Source organism: Puma concolor, chromosome C2 (assembly GCF_028749965.1).
Source record: "Puma concolor isolate L17-30 chromosome C2, mPumCon1.1.hap2, whole genome shotgun sequence".
NCBI lineage: Eukaryota > Metazoa > Chordata > Mammalia > Carnivora > Felidae > Puma > Puma concolor.
In genome coordinates, this window is record NC_141675.1 from 125,626,033 (window position 1) to 125,653,435 (window position 27,403).

Here is a 27,403-nt window from a genome sequence, read left to right on the forward strand (position 1 = left end):
TTTGAATTGCATCCTAGTTTCCTAGTTTTTACTTATTGGAATATCATTGTATTAGTTTCATTAAAGTAGGACACTCGTATTGGCTATAGTACTTTCTAACACAAAGGAGAAACTTGTGACTCAGTAAATTGCAGCATTAAAGTGGCAAATGAAAGTAAATTTTGGAAAGTAGTATTTAATTTTTAAGGGAAAAAAACTGTAAAGTAGAAATCCACCTTGGGGAAAACAATAAGGGCCAATCTATTAGACAACCAATATCTAAATTCAATTTTGAGAATGAAGAATATGTGGGTGTTACTATTATATTTCATTTTTCAAGTGTATTGACTTTCTGGTTCTCATCATTATAGTGAGAAATAATATTTAAATGTTCTAAATCAAGTGTCCTAGGTAAGCACATGCATAGACACACACACACACTCACACACACACACACACACACACACACACACACACACATGCAGTTGAAATTAAAGATATACATCTAATGGTAACACATGGATCTGAGAAAGAAATAAGGAAAAATGAATAAAAGAGTGAAGACTTGGGTTTCTACGGCACCTGAAGTTTAAAACGTACTTGCCTAATGTGGAGATGAGGTAGAAAGCACCTCATTAAAACCTTTGGATTTTAGTCAGAAGAACTAACTTGCAATAGTTGTTTTTTGTACTTATTATCTGTGCGAGCTTGGGCAATTCTCTTAACTGTCCAACGCTCTGGATTTCTCATCTGTGAGATGGATATAACAAAGATTCCCACTGAGAATCAAAATATAATGTGCCTTCAAAGCCTTTGGAAATTGTAAAGCATTGTACAGATTACAGAAATTATGGAAACAGATTTTTGAAGTTACTCAGAGCTAGTGGGTTTATTTCAGAGATGAAATAAGTATGATAGAGATAAAACTGGTCTCAGTTTTGCGTGAGGAAAAGGTATGTTACAAAGGTTGCAAGGGCTACGTGGCCAGACTAACACCAGACCCTGAAATTCTGGGTCTAGATGCGGTCGGTACCCTTTGTGCTGCCCTGTGCTGTCTTTGAAGCAGGGTTGTACATCCTTCACAGGGTGCAGCTATAGTAAATTATAACCTACACTGATTTTAAGGACTTTAACAGATATAATTATTTAGTCACCTTAGGAAGAAATGCTAATATTACTGGGTGAGGCTTATATGTGTTCTTCCACACAGGTAATGAATTTGGCCATCCTGAATGGTTAGACTTCCCAAGAAAAGGAAATAATGAGAGCTACCATTATGCCAGAAGGCAGTTTCATTTAACTGATGATGACCTCCTTCGCTATAAGTTCCTAAATAACTTTGACAGGGATATGAATAAATTGGAAGAAAGATGTGGTTGGCTTTCAGCTCCACAGGTAAGCTCTTTATTCTAAATGTTATGTTTTAGTCACCAATGTTGTACATGCTTGGAATGGCAATCGATTTAAATCTATATGCAGATCTTTTAAACAGCACTTTATTATTCAGTGTGTAGTGCCCTGTAACATACTTCGGGTTGTCAAAACATGTCATTGAAGTCTCTCCGATAGATAATGAAAATCTTAAACATAATGCCCTGTGTACTCTCCTGTTTAGTTTGTTGCTGTTTAAATTTAGTAATTTTTATTTCATTTGGTTAAAATAAATGACAAAAGCTCGGCATGGAGTCCATTTTGGAAATTGCTGTAGAAACATCTTAATTGTTTTGACTGTTTTTCTTTATATAAATAATTTTGCTGTCATAAAGAGACTACTCGGACAACATGTAGAGTTCTTTATTCTTCCCCCCGCCCCTCCTTCCTTTACTGCTCTAACTTGTCATCTCACTAGATGCCATTACACCTGCATGCTGTTTTGTATTTTTCATGAGCTTGATTCTCCTCTGGAATTAAAGTCCCCGTTTTCAATAAGTTTTAGAAAATGTAATTAACAGGTGCAAATTTTATACAGGCTTTTTTCCCTTGCAAAAATTAGCATATAGTATGTGTTACTTATAATCCATTTACTTTTTACTGGTGCTGTTTGAAATTACTGTTGATGTGTTTTTACTTTGGTGTCTATGATTTTTTTTTTTTAATGGTTGAACAAAGGTACTTATATATTCACTAAGATTGGCTACATGACACGAATGCCCTAATCACATTTATTAGTAATGCAATTTCCAAAAGAGAGAGCAAAATGATGCTCCTTTTCAACAGGAACAATGTTGAATACCAAAAGGCATGCTGTTTACTCTAGAGTCTTAGTTCACATTGCTAAATTACCAAGAGTGGCTCTGCTGATATGCATGGAAATAAGTCCTTTCAAAGCTGGAGCTGCAAGGGGGTGGTGTTGAAAAAGCAAAGGCTTCTCACTGCCTACTGAAAACATGATGTATAACATGGGAGACCTTGTAGATATAATTTCTTTTTAGACCTTCTCTTTTATTAGAAAAAAAAGAGATACATTGTAAAGAACATTATGTTGCCATTGAATCTGACAAAGGTGGGCAATAATGTAAAGTTTTTAAGATAACTACAACTTCAGAGATCTCGGTACAATAACAATGTTACATTTTATTTTAAAATGTAATTTTGTGTAGCTTAAGTCATTAGTCTGGAGACTAAAAGTCTTAAAGAAAATTCACTTGTAAACAGATCCAGCATGCGTACGAGCGCGTGTGCACGCGCGCGTGCGCACACACACACACACACACACACACACACACACACACACACATTTTACATGTAGCATACATACTGTGTTCTTAAAACCTGAGCCACAATGTTAATCATCTATGCTTTGTTTGAAGTTGTCTATAGCTAGTGAGATTTTTATACTTTAAGCCATTTTTGAGACTATTGTTACAGTTTGATATGACACTATTGCAACATGTTAAAAAACATAATGGACTGGCATTTTCACTTGTTGACTTAATAGCTAACAGGGCTATCAATAAAGACCAAAACACTTTTTAATACGTAATCTGCTTATAACAGCATCTAGGTATTATTTAGATGTGATGCATGTGTTAATTCTTGCAGGCCTATGTGAGTGAAAAGCACGAAGGCAATAAGATCATCGCTTTTGAGAGAGCAGGCCTTGTTTTTATTTTCAACTTTCATCCAAGCAAGAGCTACACTGATTACCGAGTTGGAACAACATTGCCAGGAAAATATCCTTTTTGTTGCCAGTGAATGTTACTGTCTGCTTTCAATTATTTATTACATCATAGAAACTAAGAAAGACTAATGCTGATCTTGGTGACAGTAGCTCTCGGTTCCTCTTTTGAAAAATGAGGAACTTGAAATAGTTGATTGGTAAATCTTTGCTCAGCTCTGTTATGCTGAATCAATCCTAAGCTTCATCCTGGTTCTAAAAAGTATGATTCTGAACATTTTTTTTTTAATGATATTTTGATCCCATATGCACTTCAGGAGATGACCGTAGTTTTTCTCTAGGAAAATATTCTGTAAGTTGCCTTTGAGAATCATCTCCTTTCCCCTTCTGCACCGAGGATGGAGACGATAGCTGTAAAGATGGCTTCCTTCCCTTTGCTCTTTCCTGTCTCCTCCAATGCAGGACATAGCTCACTTTTGAAGGCCTGAACCAGTGAGGAACCAGGGCATAGGAGTGTGAGCAAAGGAAGTGACAGAGAGAATGTTTCTGATGTTCATTTAGCCATTCATGTATTCGTTTCCCAGATATTTGCCGAGTGTCTGCTTATTGAACACTGGTGTGTCAGCGCTTTGCTGGGTCCCGTAAATACAGGAGTTCTCCTGCCAGATACACTCACCGCCCTTATGGAGCTTTTAAACTAGTGAAGAATAAAAATGTTAGGAATTTTAAGTGTGGTAAATGTTGCAAAAGGGAAAGTGCAGTGTGTTTTAAGGACATTATGATTTACCAGATCCATGAAAAAAAAAAAAAAAGATTCAGGACCTCGCAACAACCCAACACAAATTTTGAAGCAGGCCGTGTAAATAGCGTTCTTCTTCCCTGAAGTCCTACCAGTGATCACCATCTGCCACCTGAGCAGGTGCCTCGTGCCACAATGAAGTCCGATGTGTCAGGGTATCTCTAGCTACAGTATAAGAAACTCCCTATTCAGTTGACTCGAACGGTCAGGAAGATGTATTTGGCCACATAATAAGCCCTGAGGTAGCGTGACCCCTGCACTGTGACAATATCACGAACTTCCCTGGTTCATTCTTTCCTTTTGTTTTCAACTCTCAAGGTGCCAGCAGTGTCCACAGGATGGTACCTGCTATAGTTATAAGACAACAGCTATGATTCCAAACGTAACCTGCAGACACAACATAAGGCAAATAGATTTTTTTTTCCTCTTTTTAAGAATGAAGTCACTTTAGGAAATTTTCTTTTATTTTCTGTTGACCAGAATTCAGTCTCACGTCCTCAAAGACATTTCTAGGAGGTAGAATTATATCACCATAACTGGCTTATTGATCAAGAGAACTACCTTGGGTTTCCAGGAAGTAGAAAGTGGACTCGGGAAGTAGGATTCTGGAAGTGAAGTGGTTACCCAGACAGACCATTTCCCCAACAGTAAAGAACAGGACAGTGCTATCTAGTTAAGTAGCCCACAGCAGTTACCACTACCCTGTGCTATTCCGTGACATTGAGTGTGGTGAGCGATGGTTCCCTGCCCTTTTCCTTCCCAGCAGAGCACAGTTCCACATGACTTCAGAGCATAGGAGAGATGGCTGTGGCTGTGACTACTAGCCCAGATGTGCCCCAGTTAACATATAAAATGCTCCCATCAATGTGATGGGATTACCTGCACTGAAGAATAGCTATACTGTTCCAAGAAGCAAATGTACTCACCATTTCTGTAAAGAAATGCAAATAAATACTAGATGTATAGCAACTCATAACATGACCCTTCTCAGCCCCAAACTGCTAATTTCCTACACTAAATCTTTCTATACCTGAAAATGTGATATAATAAAAATACAGTGAAAATATAATTTTTATAATCAAGCCAAAATACATTTACAATTTACAGTACCCTTGGGATCTATTGCAGCCTTTGTTAAGCAACTGTCCTTGACCCTAAGCCAGTGGGGGAGAAGAGATGTATGAAAACAAACTAGGTTGTAAGGCATAATGCAGTAAATGAGAAGTGACTGGGAAGGTTCCATGGGAAGACAGGAGATAAGTAAAAGAAAAAATAAAGAGTATGAGAGAGAAATTGATAGATGGATTGACTCATTTAAGGAAAAGACTGTTAAGCCTGGACATTGAGAAAAGGATAAAATTGTAGAAAATTGTAGAAAAAAAGTAAGGGAGGCCATCTCAGCTGTTGGAAATCATAGAACATGCTTAATGAATAGCACAATGAATTAATTGGAGAATGATGACCTTAAAAAGGAATACTAAGAGATAAAGCCAAAAAGATAGATTGAGATCACCTAATAGAAGATTTCAGTGCCATATTAATTAGTTTAGACTTTTTTCCATAGTTTCATAGTGAGTCACTGAAGGTTTTTGAGCTGGGGAACTACTTGATAAGAATGTATGCTTTAGGAAAAGTTCTCATGTACCCAGTGTGTAAGAGAGCTTTCTTGAGGAAACAGATTGGAAGTACAGATATTAATTATGAGAAATTACAGTACAGTAAAAGATAATTAGGGCATGAGCTGAAGGAATGACAATAGGATAAAACTGCTTTCTTGTGAAAGAACTCAGCAGTTGTTTGGACTTGGGATGTAGAAGAGAAAATATAAGGTTTCATTTTGAACAAGGGGAAGAATGGTAGTGGTATAATTATTTAGGATAGCAAAGCAAGGTGGAGTAACCAGTTAGGGGAATAGAAAATATAAGTTTAGGGGCACCTGGCTGGCTCAGTCAGTAGAGCATGTGACTCTTGATCTAGGTGTTGGGAGTTCAAACCCCATATTGGGCACAGAGCTTACTTAAAAAATATATATATGTGTATGTAAAATATAAGTTTTCATTTGGGATTTTAATAAATGGAGGTACATAGAATTTCAATGATGATGTTTAGAAGAATTTCAATGATGATATTTAGAATTTCAATGATGATGTTTAGAATTCTGGAATTCTGGAATATATGTTTTGGTTTTTGCCTCTAACCTGTTAATGGGGAAGACAACAGTTTTCTGTTACTGATGTTTCGATCATACCGTCTTCCATCAGCAGCAGATACATCTATGCTTTCTTTCAGCTCTTATTGTTTCAAGCTTAGCTTTAAGAGTTCTCTTTATTATCCTTAGCATTTTACAAGTCTCATTTCTTTTCGGTCTTTCATCTTTCTGAGTTTAGTCCTATACCTTTAAAAGACATTGTAGCTCAGCATTGTAGAATCATTTCAGATATGGAAAGTACAAAAAAAAAAAAATTAGGATTTCTATGCTGTGTTTTCTGACTTTGCCGAATTGTCCTGTGCCATCGGTATTTCCAACTCCTGAGCCAGTGAATTGAATACAGATTTTCACTGTGAAGAATCCACAGTGGCAAGATTGGCTATATTAATCAAGTCAAGAAATTCATCAAATTTTTAATTCCCTGCAAAGTAGGATTTGGTGCCAGAACAAACTTAAAGTTTCTAAAGACATCATTTGAACTTTTTCTGTCAGTGTGAAATATAAACCACGAATAGGTAACATGTCTGAATCCTTGAGCAAGTTCCATTTTTTGAACCTGTATATCCTGTGTGTCTATCAAATAGCAAGACATCAACTTTCACTCAAATCTGTAGAAATAGGTGGTGACTGTCTTCCCAAGAAACTGTTGTAAGGTGAACTATTTTGGGGACAATGCCAGGCAAAGTAGAAGAAACACTTTAAGGATGCCCTTAACTATCACTTCAGAATAAGATGATACATTTCGGAAAGCTAAAAGAGAAGTCTGATGTGTATCACTAAGATTTTGAAATGTGGTCTTAATGGTACTGCTAAGGGACATAGTAATGTTTCTGCAAAAGGAATCTATAGCCGTATTCCAGAAAATTAAAAACAAAACAAAACAAAAAACCAGTGAATACCCTTTGCTTATATACTGTCTCACCTTGGTCTTTTAACCACCAACATTCTTTAATTAGTAAATAGCAATGCGGGTGATGCAGAACTCAGATCTCAATATACTGGACAAGTAGGCAGGTCACACATTTCATACCTCGGAAGATAAAAAAAACATTTACTTAATCTGTCATATTTGCCTGCGATTTAATATTGTTTAGCTGCAGAGAAAGAAAGAAGGAAAAAAAACCATAATGTCATTAATATTATCAGAATCATTATTGTCTTTCATCACATTTCTTCACTTAGAATGTCATCAAATCAGCATTGAATCAAAAGGAAAACTGCTAAGCCCCCAAGGACAAACTGTTCTTTCTAATCCATTTTGAATAACACAAATGATGATACCACATTTTGAGTGATACGAAGGAGTGGATGCTAGGGGACCTCTTTTGAGGACCTTGTGTTTGCTGGCCATTTTTTAAAAAGTTGTTTATGTTTTTTAAATGTTTGTTTGTTTATTTATTTATTTATTTATTTATTTATTTAAGAGAGAGAGAAAGAGTGAGAGAGAGGGCACACAAGAAGGAGAGGGGCAGAGAGAGAATCCCAAACAGGCTCCACGCTCTCAGCACAAAGCCCAGTGCAGGCCTTGAACCCATGAACTGTGAGATCACGACGTGAGCCAAAATCAAGAGTGGGGTGCGTAACGACTGAGCCACTCAGGTGCCCTACCTGGGCATTTTTAATTTTTTTTTTTTTTCAACGTTCATTCATTTTTGGGACAGAGAGAGACAGAGCATGAACGGGGGAGGGGCAGAGAGAGAGGGAGACACAGAATCGGAAACAGGCTCCAGGCTCCGAGCCATCAGCCCAGAGCCTGACGCGGGGCTCGAACTCCCGGACCGCGAGATCGCGACCTGGCTGAAGTCGGACGCTCAACCGACTGCGCCACCCAGGCGCCCCAACCTGGGCATTTTTAATAAGTATCCAGTTTCGTATTCCCAGCAGCTCTATGAGGTAGGTTATGTTAGCCTCGTGTGGCAGGTCAGTAAACTCAGGCCCTTAAGTAACTGCCTAATTTCCCTCCGGCCCCCAGCTGATAAAGGTTGAGCAGTATACTGCCAAGCTCATGTCCTTTCTACTATGCCATGGTGCTTCTTTCAGTTCATGGGTGCCTACGTGTGGTTAGGGGCGGTAGCAATAGTGGTATTTGCCAATGATGACTTATTTCTAGAATGCTTGAAATAATTTACATATAGTTCTATGGGGCAGTAGGTAGCATGAGAAAATTATACACAAATTCACAGCATAGGCAAGCTTCTCTGTCTTCACCTAACTTCCCTCAGCATCCCGCCATCACCCCCAAAGGTTCTTTCCCAGAAATTCTTCCTCATAACCCCTGAGTAACATGTACATACTCCAGTCGAGGGAATTTTTCTGTATTCTCAAGTAGAATATGAATGTGTCCTCATTCCATGTCCAAAGCCAAACAAACTCCTTCAAGGCATCACATCAATTTAAGGTTATTGTATAACATTCAGAGTCAACTTGAAGCCTCCACACCTTATTTGTAATGTGTGTGTCTTGGGATGTGCAGATTCACACTGTTCCGAGAGCATGAACAACACTAAAATAAAATGTTTTTAAATTATTTGTCACCATGCTGAGACGGGGGCGGAAACAATAGTGTATGGGCGGCCTCCTTTCCACATGGCGCTTTAAACTGTTACAATCCTGAAATGTTAAGAGGAGTGATCATGAAGTATGGCTTGTGAAAAATATGTGAATCCCAGCCAAAAACATTTAAAGCGAAGGGAACAGATGAGTAAATAGTTGAAGCTGACCCGAGATCTTTGAAATATTTTCATTAAACTGCCGCAAGATGTACTTTTTAAGATGTAAATTCAGACTCTGACATTTGCAACCTGTACACAGAGTTTCTAATGAGCAAATAAGGTCACTTGGATGATTCACTGGAGTGTGATTGCTGAAGGCAGAGAGGTTGCTGTGCGTTGCTTAGTTTACAGAAGCCTTTGAAGCATGGTTATGTAACACTGTGCTTAATAGAAGCTATGCTTTATGCTACAAACAAAAACAAAGGACTTAATTTTGGATTAGCTAAATGTCACATTCCATCAAGAATTTATATATAAAGGTTAATTTCTGGACCAAAAAATAAGAGCATCTCAACCTGGTTTTCCAGGTTATATATGTTTTGGTTAAAAAAAAGAAAAATGTGTTAAAATATACAAGGTTTTCTCATAAAAGATCTACAACAATGACTTTGAACAGATGTAAGCATGTTTCTTTTCTGTGTGTGTGTATGTGTGTTTTTACTCTATACTACAATTTAATGATGCTATTTTTTATGTGAGCAGAGATAATCCTACTTACAATTTCATATTTAATATAGGTCCTACTTTTGTTTTTATAGCTTCAAAGTGAATGTACATTCATTGCCAGGTTAGCCCTCTTTAGTTTCAAGATGATAGTAATACATTTAAACATTATCTAGAGGTCCTTTTGATCATTTTTTATTGTTAAACACTGTCCAACAGTCCCTGTGATTTAGTGATAATGACAGATGCATATCCCCACCTCCACTGGCAATAAAGAGCCTATGATTTAGCATCATTTTTCTACCCAGGAATTTAAGATGAATCACAGAGTAAGAAAATATTTTGCATGATTAAAATATTGCCACTGCTGTAACAATTTTAGATTGGCTTAATATATATTCATAAGACTATAGGCAGTAATGAATAATGAGCAGGCCCTTAAAACACAAATGGTTTTAAGTGTGTTTTTTTGTCTTTTCTTTCTTTCTTTTTTTTCTTTTCTTTCTTTTTTTTTTTTTTTTTTTTCTTAAATGTCTGAGTGCTATGTAGCATCTCACTCAGTGCTCTGAGATATTCAACAGCATTTCTGGCATTTTTTGTTTAATAGTTCAGTTGTGCGGGAATGGTCTCCTCTGGTTCCAGAAATTCATCTAACAATAGCTCAGTCAAGATTTCTGTCCTCTATTTCTTGTCCATTTGTGAGGGAGAAAGAAATCAGAAACATTGTTATAACCTTTAAAAACAATACATACTTACCTAATAATTGTATTGCTAATGGGCAGAAAAACATGTGTGCCCAGGTTGATTATTGTTACTAATCTGTAAAAAAAGGTACTAGTATGTGGAAATTGATGCCAAGATACATGTAAGACTAAGAGTTTTACCCGCACATTAGCAATTATATCTTTAGCTAAAACGTATTAGGTACTCGGAGCGCCTGGGTGACTCAGGCAGTTAAGCCCCCAACTCTTGGTTTCAGCTCAGGTCATATTATCTGACAGTTTGTGGGGTTGAGCTGACAGCACAGAGCCTGCTTGAGATTCTCTCTCTCCCCTTTCTCTCTGTTCCTATCCCGCTCGTGCTGTCTCTCAAAATAAATAAACTTAAAGAAATGTTTTAAGTTTTTTTGAAAATGTATTGGGTACACATAAAGCTAAATTTTTGTTGGATGGATGGATAATGATGAGTAGAAGGATGGGCAGACAGAAGTGGATGGCTGGATGGGTGTTGGATAGCTGGGTGGATGGACAGACATATGGATGAATGGATAGATGGATGGATGGAAGATAACAGCTACCTAATAGCAAAAGAACCCCTGGAGTTCTTTAATTAAATAATTAAAACACAAAAGTTAACTAGAATTTATTGCTTTTCCCTTAAAGTAGATATTAAATGGTATAAAGGGAAACTTGATCAAATATTGTCAAGAAGATACATCATGATTTTGTAATATTCAAAATTAACACACTAGAGTATATTGTCCGAATATTTGCTGAACAGACTTTCATAATAAGATCTACCCTCCCTTATAAACTTCCTATGTACAGTGCACTTTGCAAATACTTTACACTTATTATCTCACTTAGTAAACCTTTTCCTTTCATAGGGAACAGCATTGCAACCATAGAAGGAGAAAATCTAAAAAGAAAACATTGGCCTGAAAAATTCCATGTCTAACCTTTCTTTTAAAATAGTCCTGTATTTAAGTAAGTAGTCCAAAACAGATGGTTCTCTACTACTTAAAAAAAAAAAAAAAAAAAAAAAAAAAAGTTGTATAATTGTATTCATCACCTTTCTTTATATCTGATGCCAGTTTTTTTTTTTTTTTTAAGAGAACATCCTGTGTCTAAAATAGATTTCTAATACTGAATTTTAAATTACGTTTTCCTTCTGGATCTCAGTAGAAATTAGCTTTTTTGCTTTTGTTTTTGTTTGTTTGTTTGTTTGTTTCAGTAAAATATCTCCTGTATGCCAGAATGCTGTTTAGATTTTATATAAGTGAGGTATTTTCATTTTCATCATTTTCTGTTAAGCTGTTCTGAGAATCTCACAGGATCAAGTTGAATAGTCAGTGTTTCATTTATATGTGAAAATGCTACCTGAATACTCTAGAGGTTTCTTAAAATTAAACCATGATACAATTACTGGTTCACTACAATTAATGTATTTATTAAATAGATGGATGCCACCACCGAAAGAAGAGTTTCTGTTTCTCCAGAGAAGAGTGGCAAAAGTAGAGCTATACACAGTGTGTTCTTGGAAACAGTGGCTTCAGTTACAACCATGTGTAAAAACCATTTCTAATTCTATTAATATAGTATTTGTTGGCCGAACGGTGGGAAAATATCTAAATGATTCCTATTATGTATGTGAGGTTTATTTGTGAAATTAATTGATTCTTTTTGGTTGCTATATGGTATTAATTATTGAATAAGGAAAATATTCTTTAGATGTTACTGAGAATAATTATTTAATTAACGTATAGCTTAATGAAATGCAATCATATTACCTTTTACTGGTGCACAATAAGTGTTTCATTACAGGAACATTAAGACAGAAAATTATTTTGTCTGTAAAATTATAAACATTACTGTAATTTTTTTTCTCCATCAGTTTATATTTAGAGATAGTCAATTATTTTCCCTTTAGTACCTTCCCTTTCAACACTCTGTCTTTCTTCCTAGCTAAGGAAAACACAAAAAAATATGTTTGTCTGATGGTAGCCCTCTTTTCTGATTCTGAAACATTATTTTCTTCAGTTTGTTCTCTTACTGTAACATTTTTATCTCCCAATGGCTCAGTAGTTGTATTTCCAGTTCTTATATTTGCAAATGTAGAGACATTTGTTCTCATTACTAGAATAGTGGTTAAAACCTTGTGCTCTGAAGGTAGAATAAGACTGTCTAAGCATTCAAGTTCTCCCTGAAGCTTATTCGTGTTATGAAAGTAACCTCACTGTTTCTTGGTTTCCTCATCTTTAAAACACCTACTTGTGGAATTATTGTCAGAATTAAATGCATTAATGCATGTGAAAGGCTTAGTGATAGTGTCCTCCACGTGCCATGAGCTCAGTGTTACCTGCTATAGCCAACATTACTGGCATCATCGTTGACCTAAAAATGCATTAGAAATTTGATCATAAAAAGAAGGAAAGGTGGGGTGCCTGGGTGGCTCAGTCGGTTGAGCATCTGACTCTTGATTTCAGCTCAGGCCATGATCCCAGGGTTGTAGAATCAAGCCCTCCATTGGGCTTCTCATCAGGCTTCACACTGTGCTCCATGCTGAGTGTGGAACCTGCTTACGATTCTCTCTCTCCCTGTCCCCCACCTGTGCATGCCCTCTCTCTCTCTCTCTCTTTCTTTCTCTCTCTCTCTCTCTCTCTCAAATAAAATAAAATTAATTTAAAAAATTAAATGTATTTTTTTTTAAGAAAGGAAGGAAAGGAAAGGATGAGAGAAGTAGGTACAAATCCCCTCTGTCATCTACATTGTCACGTCCTACTTTGTTCATTTCCTGCTCCCCAGTTCACTGCCACAAGCTGATTTCTATGTTTTTACCATCCTGGAATTCAGTCTTCTCCTGGCTAAATCCTCTCCACATTCTGTCATCATTGGCTCACCTTTCTTTCCCACTCCATTTTTCCATCTGCTGCAGCATTGTCTTGATTCCCCTCTCCTCGGTACCCACTTTGTGCTATTGTTTCCTCAGGTCCAAATCCAAGTTTTTATTTTATTTCCTTCTTTGCGCTCTTCCTTTGAAGAACTCACACACACTCAGAGCTTCAACCCTGTGAAGATGGTCCCTAATCACCCCTCCTATGCTGAGGTGTACCCTACATCGACTATAGTTCTGTGGTATTTAATGACCACTGGGAAATACCAAGCAGCATAGAAGCATAGATTTTTGAGAGGTAGAAGAAGCCTAGCATGACCTGGTTCAGCCCATTGAAATTAGATAAAATTGGTTGGGTTAGAAGATATATTTTAGGACATGGTTTCTAAATTAGTACCAAAAATTAAATCTGCATAACACTTTACAGTGTGTGAATGCTTTTATTCACCTTGACTTCTCTTATCCTCAACCTAAATATGAGCACTAGAAAGATTTATAACTTTCACAAGATCATATTCCTAGTTAAGTGAATAAATGTGATTTAAATCTACTTCCCTTAATTTCAGCAGTCTTTCATATGGGCACCAGATAATTCACTTTTTTTTGTTGCCCTGTCAAAATGCCATTAAAATCAGTAAAGGGTGTCTCACTAATTACTTATAATTTTATGTTTTCTTTGCATTTCTTTGTAAGAGTTAATGGTAACCCTGACTAAATGTCATTTTTCCACAGTGTTAAACTATCCTAGTTTCTAACATACTCAAACACAGATCAGTTTAAATAGGATTTTTTTTTTAACAAATATACTCATTTTAAAAGTAAACTTTTCGGGGCGCCTGGGTGGCGCAGTCGGTTAAGCGTCCGACTTCAGCCAGGTCACGATCTCGCGGTCCGTGAGTTCGAGCCCCGCGTCAGGCTCTGGGCTGATGGCTCAGAGCCTGGAGCCTGTTTCCGATTCTGTGTCTCCCTCTCTCTCTGTCCCTCCCCCGTTCATGCCCTGTCTCTCTCTGTCCCAAAAATAAATAAACATTGAAAAAAAAAATTAAAAAAAAAAAAAAAAAGTAAACTTTTCTAGGGGTAAAATAACTTTCTTAAGAAAAAAAAATGACTACTCATTTTTTTTTTTTTTTTTATTAAACCAAGATATAAACCTAAGTATATTTCAGCTTCAAGTGCTGACTGGGAACGTGTAGATCCTGAAGGATACTGAAGAATAAAAGGGTTTGAGGATTAAGCATCCTATAGAACAGAAGAAGACACTTACAAAGAAGTGAAGGATAAGAGGTCTGCTTTCATCAGCTTTCCTGATAATCTGTTGCTCCTGTTCTTCCCTGAGTGGTGGAAGTTATGACATGCATGGGAGCTCCATATCACCGGCCCAGGTTTACAGCATGGGAGTTCTGATTTGTTTTAGCCACACACAAGAGACACAGTCTTGGACAGATTTAGGGAGATGAGCTTCTGTGTAGATTTATATTAGAAGCATGTAATTGTATATATTTCCTTTTCTTACCTTAATAATTTTGAATGTAGGAAATTCACTCCTGGTGACATTTTGTCTACTGGCTGCCTCAATGTACCTAAAGGGTATACGGAATCACATTACTGCATTCGATTAACTCTCTCATGACCATAATAGTGTCATCACTTTGGAATTTTAATAATAATTGGATACTGCAAATAAAGCTCACATTTGTGAAATAACTATGAAAAAATAATTAAATCTACATAGAATTTGATTCAAAACCTGCCAGAAATTTTGTTCATTGGAATTATATAATTCATTCCCATGTCTGACTATCATACCAAAACATTTGTTATTTCATTTTGAATTGTACAAGCAAGCACTTTGCGGAAATAACTTCTCAGCTTTGCTCTTTGCTTGTATTATTTTGCATGTCTACCTAGTAAGAGTAACCAATATGACTGTTTTAAAGATGATTGCAAACTACTGTATCAGATTCATTATGCCCCTGGAAAATGTATTTATTAGCAGTCACATGTGTGTGTGTGTTTAAAGCTGTGTCACTCATTTTTTTAGTGCCTGTGGGGAAATGTTTACTTCAAATCTTTTCCCTTACAGTCATCAATCTAGATACAGTTATGATAGTTATGGGCTGAGTGCCCAGAAGTGCTCAGGAATAACGGGGAGTGATGGGGCACATATGGGTACATGCCCACGCACACACACATGCGCACACACACGTGCACACACACACACAGGCCTGCAGGCTTTTCTTTACAGTTTTTCTAGGGAAACTAGCTCAACCCATTCTCATTTAGTTTTCTAAAGCACTGAGTGAGCCCCAGGGTATTATGATTTTCTATTTGGTCTGAAACCTACAAGAGAAAGGGGAATATACATTAGCTACACACATAAGTTATAACTTCAAATAAAGAAAAAAATGTTTACTACCAATGCTAAATAATCAGCTTTCAAATGTTGAAGTATTTTAATGTTCATACACTTTTCAGTCTTTCAGTAGCAATGGTGATAGAGTGGTAGAACATATTATACCTATGTGTCTACCCTGGCCCTGCCAAATTATTTTTTATGTATTTTTTTATGTTTTATATACAAACATACATGTATTAATGTATGTATGTATATGTATGGTTTTTGGCTAGTCATTTTAATGTTCTATGCTTAAGTTCAGTCATCTGTATAAAGAAAGCTAACCAGTCAAGTTGATAATACAGGTCTTTATATGCTGACTTTAGTAAATATGTAATCAATCATCCACTTAAACTAACAATTATATAAAATGGCTGTCTCCAGGGCACATACCAATCACTTTAAGAATTAACTAGCTCAATCTGACATGCATTTATTTTACTATTATGACTGCTCCAAAAAGAAGGAAATAAATCTTTTAAAATGTCCAAGTAAAACTTTGTAGATAATGAAATGGGATTGTATTAGAAGAGATATTGTACAGATCTGAAATATTAACTCTATAACACAATGAAAGAAAATCAAGGTTGGGTTTTTGTTTTTTTTTGTTTTTTTAATAACCAGAGTAGTATTAAATTATTTCACCAGGTTTGGCAAAAAACACTCATAGATCAAAACCCAAGGAGGATGTAAATTATATTCCAATAATGAAAAGAAAATCTAATGAAAAGAAAATCCATTCAATAAATATGTCAGGTATTAATCCAGGCCTTAGGTAGTAGGAAAGTAAGGAGAGGAGTGGGTAAAGACAGAAATCCCTTAAAGATATTGCATTTTAATAAAGAAAGGTAGAAAAATGAAATAGTTAAGCTTATAGTATATTAAAGGTTGATAATGGCATGGTGAAAAACTAGAACATGAACAGGAGGGCGTAGGGAGGTGCTAGTTTTCAGTTAGAGTATTCAGAGTAGTTTCCCAATCTTTCTCAGAAGCTTGAGGAGAACTTTTCTTTAAAAAAAATAAAACTTCAGAGCATCAGGGTTGCTTAGTTGATTGAGCATCTGACTCTTGATTTCAGCTCAGGTCATGACTGCAAGCTTCATGAGATCAATCCCCACGTTGGGCTTGGCACTGACAGCATGAAGCCAGCTTTGGATTCTCTCTCCTTCTCTGCGCCTCCCTGCGTGTGTGTGTGTGTGTGTGTGTGTGTGTGTGTGTGTGTGTGTGTGTGTGTTTGTGTTTCCTCTCTCTGTCTCTCAAAATAAATAAACATATTTAAAAGCCTATAAACAATTTAAAAAAACCTGAAAATTTAAAAAGGTATTTAGTTCTCGGGGCGCCTGGGTGGCGCAGTCGGTTAAGCGCCCGACTTCAGCCAGGTCACGATCTCGCGGTCCATGAGTTCGAGCCCCGCGTCGGGCTCTGGGCTGATGGCTCAGAGCCTGGAGCCTGTTTCCGATTCTGTGTCTCCCTCTCTCTCTGCCCCTCCCCTGTTCATGCTCTGTTTCTCTCTGTCCCAAAAATAAATTAAAAAAAAAAAAAAAAACGTTGAAAAAAAAATTAAAAAAAAAAATAAAAAGGTATTTAGTTCTCAAAGAGATTGATGTACTGTCTTACTAATCCTTAATATTAAATTTCTATATAATAGGAAAAGTGTTAGAATTCTAGTGAGAACACAGTCAAGGGAGTAAGGGCATGAAAGTAAATGTCATTAAGGAAGAAGAGGCCAAACTGGGTGTAAAAAGCAAGATAGAGAATAAATAGACCCTCTTTACATTTTTCATCTGTTATGACATCAGTTTAAATGGTCCGGGGTCTGTAATAATAATACAAACAGCAGCTAATCATTTGAGAATCTTCCCCAACACTAGACACAATGTTAAGCACTGGTTATACATTGCTTCAGTGAATCTTCTCAGCCTCTGATATGGCACCTCTGTTTTACCAATGAGAAACTGAGCCTCTAGGAAGTTCTGTAGCTTTCTTAGAGACACACAGTTAGCAATTGCCAGAATTGGGATTCAAAAGTAATTGTTGGTCCCCAAAGCATGTGGATGAACCCACCATATTTTACTCTTAAAGGATGATTTCTCCTATCCCAGTCTGTCTGCAAGGCAGCACAGATGACACTTACTTACTGCTTATAATTGTCATTATTTTTCAGGGACTTTGAAGTTTCCAATTATCTTTTCCATTTATGTATATTTCATTGGATTCCATTGAAGGCTGTATTAAGTAAGTTTGGGAAAAGGTGTTTCTTTATAGCCTAAGTCAAAATTATTTTGAGTTCAAAAGCACAATGTGTTTGTAAAAAATGTTGAATCTGCATGGTCAAAACTCATTTAGATGACAAAGTATGTGGTTATAAGGTGAATAAAAATCTTATTTTTTTCTTTTTCAATTCTAAATAATTGCTATTGCTTCATCAAATAATTGAATTTACAAGTTCTTTGGGTAATCCTTAATGTCACAGACAAAAAGCAACAATTTTAGAGGATGGTTAGGCTAGAAGTATGGGCATTTTTTTTTCATTATTAGACTTTAACTGTGGGCATATTTTTTCATTATTATTCTTTCTTGAGTTATTGAGAAACAATGACATTTTTTATTTCAAGTTATATAATCTTCCAAGACAAATAAAAAGTTCCTAGTTAGGTCAGTCGAAGTATTCTGTAAAGTATTTAGAATAATTTTCCTGTTTGCATAGAGAGATATGTGACACACAATACTTGGTATTATCATTCAATTTGCTATTTACTGATGTGTGTCATTATAAGCATGCATGCTGAAGAATAAACTAATAATTTGCATGAAAATTTATCTCAAAAAGCATAGCACTCCATTAATTAATATGGTAGATCGTATTTAAGCCCCTCATCCTTTGAGTTTGTTTTATTTGCTATTCTGCATTATACAGTTTCTAAAAATTTTACAGCCAAGGAAGTACACTTGAAGGAATTGTAGTTAATTGCAGAAACCTATTGTTGATGAGCACATCCTAAAATATACTAGAAATATATTTTGTACTTAATTAAAACATGTGGTTGTCATTTAAACTTTTAATGAAGACAGTGCTCACAAACTTGAATGCTTATGTGTAGCTCATGCATGAAGATGGTGCTTTTTACAGATACCAAAACTTTAATATGAACTAATTAGAGTTAAACAAAAAAAAGATGGTTACCTTAGAGAGATGCTGTGTTGTGGCATTTATTGTATCTTAAAATATACTTTGGTTATATTCAATAGTAAATTCCTTTATGTATTTCACATTTCTCCCTGTTTTAATTTTGTTTTAGAAACATAATCTTTGGGGATTTTTAAACTAAAGAAAAGAAAAAAAATTAAATGGATATTTTCCATCAAAAGTAATGTAGTCATAAATGCCACATTGCCATAAAATAGTTTTGAAAAAATAATTAAAATACCAAAATTCCTTTTCAACAATGAATTTTTAAGTTAATATATATTTAAGGTCACAGAATTAATTGTGGGACTGCCTAAATCACACACACACACACACACACACACACACACACACACACACACACCTCACATTAACACACATACAGATTAATAATATACATAACTACACATCACAAGTCTTTGCTAGTTTTGTATTTGGAACAAGACCAGAGAGAGCAAATAAAAGTTGTAATGTATCACCCAGAGTATTGCCTCGGCTCAATTTAGCAATATTTATAAAATAAAGGGACGTCTATTTAAGATGGTCAACAGGTGTAACTGAAGATTTTGTGGAATGTAGCTGGCAATAAAAAAATTAAATTCATGAAACATAAAAATGGGAGGATTATGTTAGAACACTGTGCCAAGTCCTGTGCTGGTAGTTATTTTTGGGCTGTTAAAAATATAAACTTGTCTTTGCTTTCCAGCACCTGTTCTTTCTCTACCAGATGTTTGTTCACAATTCCTTAAATTTCTTACAGGATGTTTCCTGCCTTTGACGTAGATTCTCTCTCCTGGGATCATTGAGCTCCCAGAAGTTATTGCAGCTGTAATAATGTGGGTGGGTTGATTAAAGAATCAGGTCTGAAAATAACATAATAAATGCATATATTCTAAGGGGTGCATTTTTTTCCACATTTTAGCACGTCTTCCATTGGGGTATGTCCTACAATAAATGCCATGGTAGTGATTTTTTTCTCTCTCTTTATTGGGGATATATAAAATAATTCATCTTAAAATTGATGATGGCTTAGATGTAAAGATATATGGTAACTTACCATCTTTGCCATTTTTATGGTCACCTAGTGGCTGGAGAGCCCCTTTCATTGTTGCTCAATTTGAAACCTTGGGGGTTGTACCTTACCATAAATTTCCTTAGCTTCATCAGCAGGAGTGAAGTGAGTTTAGTACAGAATGATATAAATGATAGTACTTCTTACATCAAAATCCTTATACTTTGAACAGACACTTTATCAAGTGGCTGAGCAAACACAGCAGCTTTTGAAGTATTTGAAGAGCCATTGAATTTAAGAGTCTTCATGCCCTCACTCTTCTTTAATCTTATTAGTACAGGTCTCCAGAACATGGCTCTTTCTTGGTTCAAATTTAAGGACATAGATTATACAATAAAGCTTAAAACTTATCTATGTCAACCTGTTGATAGATACATCAAATACTTAGGAAGCTATTGAATTTAAAATAAGAAATCATAATATTTTTAAATGACATTCAAATGGATAGGGACCTATTTGATCTCTTTTTTAGAAAAATCTTCATAAAATAATTCCATCATTCTATCATTTTTTTTTTTCCTACTGTAATTTGCCAAATTGAGCAAGGTAAAGTTTTCGGTCCAATATTTTGTATTCACCAATAAAATGACTGAATGAACCTAATGAATAAAGGTGGATCTAGAACAAATACAATAAATGTCAGATATTCAGACACCATACGGAATGTTAAGAATTCAGTCTTTTAACATCAATCTTTTAAATTGAATTAGACTAATCATTTCCATGAATATCACTTTATCTGCTTTTTAAATTTTTATTCCTCTCATATCCTATTCATTCTGGTCACTTTATCCTTAGAATCTCACCTTTAGAATTAAACAAGAAACAGTTTACAAAATGATTCTGCCTGCTTCTCTGTATAAAATAGATGCCCCGATGTAGAGAGTAAGGTAATTAGATTACATTCGACTGGTATATTCATCCCAGCTCTGCTACTAAACTGGTGGCATGTTTCTGGACACACACATTCTCCCCTTCTACTTTTGTCTCCCCAAATTGTGCATCAGTGTCCTTACTTTTCCATCCAAAATCTCATTGATATATCTTTGCCTCCCTCTCCATTCCTTCTCTCCAGGTTTAACCATACTACTATTTTTGGACCCTTGTAAGACTCCTGAGTGTTCTCTCTGACCTGGTCTTTCCTTTGTCCGTCTTATTCTACCCTGACCTCTAGGTTAATTTTCTTAATTGTCAAACTCTTTCTCACCAGGCTTCAACATTCTCATACTTAATTACCGAACTAAATCCTAACAGCCTAGCCCGGCTTTCAAAACCCGTTATAGACAATCAATCCTACCTTTCCTCCTTGGCTCTACTTCTCATTGCATATTGCTTTCTGCTTTATTTATAGACATTTCATGTGCACGTATCATCTCTCCTTACAGGCTGCAAGTTGTATGTAAACTAAGACTATATCTTAGTCATTTTTTTATCATGCACAGTGCCTTATACATTGTGTGTATCCAGTAAGTTAGTGGGAGAGTAAAGAGAACTTATTCCTCTTTCCTTTAATACAAAAATATAAAATATGTAATTTGGCCTTTTTTGGTGAATCAGAATTGTCCTGAATGTTTCAAAGATCTATTGAGAAGCTTTTATGAAAAGATATTCTGTTCAGTGTTGGGAGGTAGCTATGAATGAAAGAAGGCCTGCTGAGAGTATCCTGTGGATTTGGAATTGGAAGCCATATTTAAAAAATAATTTTAAATAAGTGTACATTGGCTCTGAGTTATGTTTTCAGAGAGATGTTCTTTAGTGGATGACGGGGGTTTGCAGGGATACTGGTGCTGTATGAGTGCCCTGTCACATGTGTTTGTGCATGTGTGTGTGCATATGCATGTGCGTGTGAGGAAGAAGGAGTATGGAAATGCCTAAGTGAGAGCACAAGAGTCAATCAACCCAGTTGCTCAAATAACTGCTTTTGTTTGTTGTCCTTCTAAGCACCATCCTTAAAAGATGGGTTTCTTAATTCTTGAATAGTATGTGGGTAGTAATTCACAATTCTAAGACTCTTCCACAATTATTACTTTTAATCTAGTGTTTTAAATTATTGTCATTTCTGGAGTTTAAGGGTTGCTTTCCCAAAGGACGTTATTGTATTCCCTGAGTAATATGGACACAGGGCTGGGTAATTCCAAAAGTGGCCACAGCAGAATGTTTCCTTTAAATTATAGATCAGAGAAACAGGTCCAAACTGATGTTTTGAAAGTTGTATTATGGCTTTTGTAAGCTTTTGCTTTATAGCTACAAATTATATATATTAAGTGAGTAGATTCCAGCCATTTTAAGTGTGATGATCCCTTTCAATGTCAAAAAGAAATGGATTATTTTATAACAATTGTTCTTTCAGCATCCTTGATTGAAAAAAATATATATAAGCAAAACCTTACTCTAAGTCCTATGACTTTTTAAATGAATCTGCATTTTATTAATCAAAAAATACATATTATTTGAAATACAGTATCAGATGTATGTAATAATATAATGTAGTCTTCAGACAACATCTGAAGCAAATATAGATCCCCAGTCCCTTCTAGTAACATAATTACTCATTCAATGAGATCCTTATAATAACACAGCTACCAGTGAATATCAGCCCACTCAATGGGAACCCCTGCTTTCGGTGAGATACTTTCTGTCTGCAGACACTACTACCAATAATAATGTAATTTTAACTAGTAATCTAATAATTGATACTCTATTACAAAAGTTTTTAAAGTATTCTAGGACGTTATTCTCTAAAATTGTACTTGTTTTTCTTCTTCTTTTTGTTTTTTGAGGATTTGTAAAGTATTTAATGAACTAGGATGAGCAAAACTAAACTGTAAATTTAATAGTTCCTTTCATTCCACAAGGCTCCATTTATTTACAATGTCTCCAGTTATTTAATTTCGCTGTCTGTGTTTTGCCATTAAGTGATGTGGTGTGCTCAAGTCATTTTCAGCTGTACTGAGTGACTTTAGAATGTGCCTGTGCCCAATTGTCATCTTTTGAATCTCAACCAATTGTTCTTTCTCTGTTCCTCTCTCATTAAATGCCAATAATCTGATTATCAGTTTGAATTTGAGTCAGAGCAGGCTGACCTAGATTGAATGAAATGCAGCCACCCCTCCCAGCAACAGTTCCTTTAGTGAATTCTTCTGCATCTCTTACCCAGACAGAGGTTCCCGAAGCAAGAAATTATGGTCATTGTTTGTCACCCACATGTACTTTTAATGTGATATATTTTTAAAATGTTTTTTTATTTGTTTTTGAGAGAGAAAGAGCATAAGCAGGGGAGAGGCAGTCAGAGAGGGGGACAGAGGATCTGAAGCAGGCTCTGCATGACAGCACAAATTCCGATGTGGGGCTCAGAGTCACAAACCGTGAGGTCATGACTTGAGCCAAAGCCTGACACTCAACAGACTGAGCCACTGAGGCACCCCAGTGTGATACTTTTTAATGAAAATCTGATCATAAATTTGAACATAATAGCCGTAGCTTTTACTTTGTTGCAAAGACAATAATGAAACATATCTAATAGCTCAGCATGAAAAATCGGATGTTACACTGGAGCAGAACACAGGATGGCAACATGAATGTACCTGTAGCATGGGCGGGGAGTATGTTTACGAGATCCTGTGTGTGCACAGGAGGCCTACTTAGTTCTGCATCTTCAGACACATGTGGACACTTGGTTCACTTTTGTGTTCCTCACTTCGATAACCAGGATCTAGAACTGGAATGAATTCAGAGATGGGGAATGCATAAAAACACACTTCAAATGAGGAAGTATTAAAGGTTCTGAGATTGTATTTAGTATGTATTTAGTAATAGATGCAGAGGATACATGGAGATAGCATAACTATTATTAAATATTTGAAAGGTTACTGCATTTTGAATCTGTTCTCTATGGCTTTTCTGGATTGAAAAGTCCCAAGGAGTCAAAAATCTCCACTTACTAAAGAGGTGAATTCCTAATGAATAGAATAGGTCACATTAAGAGAAAAGTAGATTCTCTGTTAAGATGTATAGTGTGTCCCAGGCTGGATGATCATGTGATAAGCTGTGATAGGATAGCAAGGATCAAATGGGTGTGTGGACCAGATAGTCTCCAGCGCCCCTTTCAAACATAAGAATCTCTGAAATATTAGAAAAGAAGTGTGTATATAACACAAATCATGATTTAACAGTGTTCAGAATACTCGCTTTTAAATTGCCGTCTCAGAACGTGTTTTATAATGTCTCATTTAACCACTGAACCATTGTGATTCCTTAAAAGCTTTACATTCAGAATTGTGCTAGATACAGATGCAGCAGAGTATGGAGGGCACCAGAGACTGGACCATAGTACCGAGTTTTTCTCTCAACCTTTTAAACATAATGAACGTCCCTGTTCTCTTTTGGTAAGTAAGCTTTTTAAGATCTTTTCATTGCATTTCAATTTTACCATTTATTTTTTTTTAATGTTTATTTTTGAGAGAGTGTGTGTGTATGGGGGAGGGGCAGAGAGGGAGGGAGACACAATCCAAAGCAGGCTCCAGGCTCCCAGCTGTCATCCCAGAACCCGACGAGGGGCTCGAACCCACAAACCGTGTGCATGAGATCGTGACCTGAACTGAAGTCAGACGCTTAACCAACTGAGCCACCCAGGTGCCCCAACCCTTTATTTTTAAGGTGATGTTTTTATCCAAAGAAACAACAAGTCTTTGACCTGCTAAAAGAGAAAACAAAAGCAAACAAACAAACAAACAAACAAAAGAAATGGGGTCAGGGATGATAGAGAAGAAGTGAGTTGAAATATTCAGAGGCAGTGTATGTGGTACTGAGCTGAATTCAGTTTTGGAAAATAATAGCAGGAGGTATTTGGTGGACAATTGGGGAAGTTTGTTTATTAATAGGATTAAAAATGTTCCTCAAAAAATAAGGGGAAGGCATTTTTTTTTCTATTTTTATACAACAGTTTACTTCCCTTCTGTTGTTGCTCTCTGTGTAATATTTTGCATCAAGCAGAATTCTCCATTATTGACTGTCTAATGAAGTGTAATTTAAAACACCTTAAAAGGGTAAATAAAAAATATATCTTTTTCTTCCCTGTAGTCAATTAAAGACTGAATTCATTCTAATTATAAGATTTTCTTATTTCTTCATATTACTGAGGAAAACATTATATAACTCATTTTTACTTTGTGTTGTTAACACCTGAAAGAATATTGCTTCAAATTACTAGGTTTAGATTCTTTTAAAAATGTAGAATTTAGAAATTCTCTAGATTTGGAAGAAGAATTCTTTGTCTACTTCGTGTCCAGGTAGTAAGCTCAAGTCCATACATCTACATTATGTTGCTTTGTTTTGTTTTTTTTTTCCTTTTCCTGACCAGTCATATACCTCCCTCCTCTCTCCCTCTCATGCTTTTGCTAGCTCTAACTCATTCTTGCTTTCTCTCACCCTCTTGTCCTCTTTCTCTTCCTCGTTCTCTCTCTCTCTCTGGCTCAAATCTGCAATTTTTTCACCATGAGAGGTCTTAGATTAAGATTTGTTTCACTTTTATGAAGCCAGGATATATCTAACAAAAGTATAGACAGTGTTATCATAGCTGTTAAATTCTCTTGTTTTTTCAAAAATTTAGGTATAAGTCAAAAAGGAGAATTCATAAGGAACCCCTAATTCCTTCATTTTTCTACTATATTCCCACCTCTTAAAGTTGTGCAAGTATGTCACTTGGTAAGTCACCATATTATATGCCGACTGGCTTGTCAAAGACAGTGGCATAAATAAATGAGCAGAGCAGAAATGAGCAAGATTGAGCTGTGGATTATTAACTCTGAGGAAAATTCAATGGCCACAGGAGACTTGAGTGTTACACTAACAGTATGCAATGATGGTGGTGATACTTTTTAGATACAAGTATAGATACATATGCATTTTTAAGAGGGAGGGCTTAATGATACTATCAGATTCTTTCCACAAAGAAAAACTATTGTAGTTTTTCAGAATATTAAGTTTTGCCATGTAAAGACTGATAAAAAATAAGTTCTGAAATAAATTTGTAAAATTATTTTAAAGTTCTGCAGTAACCGAAAGAATTAAAGGCCCCTGAGGGATTAGGGAAGATCATTCATCTTGCAAAGAGGAATCATGGAGAAGCAGCAACTGACTGCAACAACGCTGAACTTGAACCAATCAAACCAGACTGAAAGGAATTTGAAAAGTTCAGGCAAAATTTGTATATAGCAAACATTCTAAAATTTTGAATTCAGTGATTCAAAATGTATGCAATTGCTTACCTAAATGTATCCAATGGAGGTTCTATCGGGGAGAGAGGCCTGGTAACACATTGAAAAAACCACAATGTTTCAGCAGAGAACTGGGGATCAAGCCCCCTGTCTGCCATTTCCTAGCTGTGAGACCTTGAGTAATTTAACCTTCTCTGTGCTGCATTTTCCCTCATCTGTGTAATGAGAATTAGTAATGGTATCCTCCCTACAGCCAGAGATTCTTAGGAGGCATAAACTCATTCATTACCATGGCCAGGGTTTTTAGAAACTGCAAAATGCTATCGCACATGTATTTTTAGATTATTATTGTCAGGGCTCTTCAGTTACCTTTGTGTGTATTTTAAGCACATCAAGTTACTAGATGCTTTGAGGACACGCAGTTAATAAGACCTTCTCCCAATTTGGAGGAAATTATAGTCTTAGGCAAGGACTCCTAATCTTTGAGAATGGGCAGAAAATATCTTGCCATCCTTTCAATTTTGTAAGAGCAAAAGTATCCTGTCATAATTAAAACAAGCCAACTGACCAGTGGCAGCAAAAGTCAGGAGATTATTTTGCATGTACTAATTGAATTTATCTTCCACATAAGATGTGTGCAGTTCTAAATTAGCAGGCGGAGTGGAAAGTATCACATAAGCCCCACATAAGCACGTGAGAACGTAGCTTAACCACTGCCCATATCAGAATTCTCCAACTCTGTCAAAAAGGTAAAGATTAGCTCTGTCTTTGCAGCAGCAGCATCTTGTTTTCAATGACTACCGGTGCTTCAGGAAACACTCATTTAAATGTCTTTAGGGTCCAGATGAATTCAACAACACTGGCTTTAATATAAGAATAAAGCAGCCCAAATAGACTAGAAAATCCAGTAAAAACATGTTCCTTCATGCCAGAGTTATCCTTTGAAGAGCTGGGGGGGTGGGGGGGGGGGGAGGAATGCATTAAAAGACAAACCTATTCTAAGAATGCCTCATTATAATGGAATTCCTTATTAAACTGGTTCATAGGTACTGGGATCCAGTCAGGTTTCTTGAACATGACTATGGGCACTACAGGTCTCATTCCACCACCAGTGAGAGATCACTTTTGCCTCCCACATGCCTTGAATAAAGGGCAGAAGAGAAGGCTTCTTTCCTTCTCCATGAAACTTCTGTCCATCACAACAACTACACAGTATTTATTTACTAAAGCTTAATTTGCAAACTCAGTCATCCAAAGGATCTCCTGAATAAGTGTCAAATCTGTTTTCAAAGACAGTAACAAATAGAGCTTGAAGGAATCTTAAAATAGCCATACATGCTGCAGCATTAGCAGGTACCATATTCCCGCGTCTTCTGTATGTACTCCATCAGTTGAAACTGTGAAGCCAGAGGAGAATCATGTGTGTGCTACCATTGAAACATATCTGCTAAGATCAGAGCATTCACAAATGCCAAGAAGTGATAGGGCAGAGTTGCTCTATTTGCTTTACTGACAATTATTGGGAAACTCCATTTTAGCACAATCATTTCTCCATATTTTGGTTTCTAATATAGGAACCTATATGAGTTCAGATGTTACTTA

The 27,403-nt window shown here is 36.1% G+C and overlaps 1 protein-coding gene across 2 annotated transcripts in view; it reads left to right on the top strand.

The window, feature by feature from the left end:
• GBE1 (1,4-alpha-glucan branching enzyme 1) overlaps positions 1-27,403 on the top strand; it is a 290,326-nt gene that overhangs the window by 236,188 nt on the left and 26,735 nt on the right. For both annotated transcript variants that reach the window (XM_086675703.1, XM_025913442.2), the window contains exons 13-15: positions 1,190-1,374; positions 3,022-3,152; positions 23,854-23,971. In XM_086675703.1, coding sequence (XP_086531829.1) covers positions 1,190-1,374; positions 3,022-3,152; positions 23,854-23,971 — 434 coding nt within the window. The remainder of the gene's footprint in view (positions 1-1,189; positions 1,375-3,021; positions 3,153-23,853; positions 23,972-27,403) is intronic.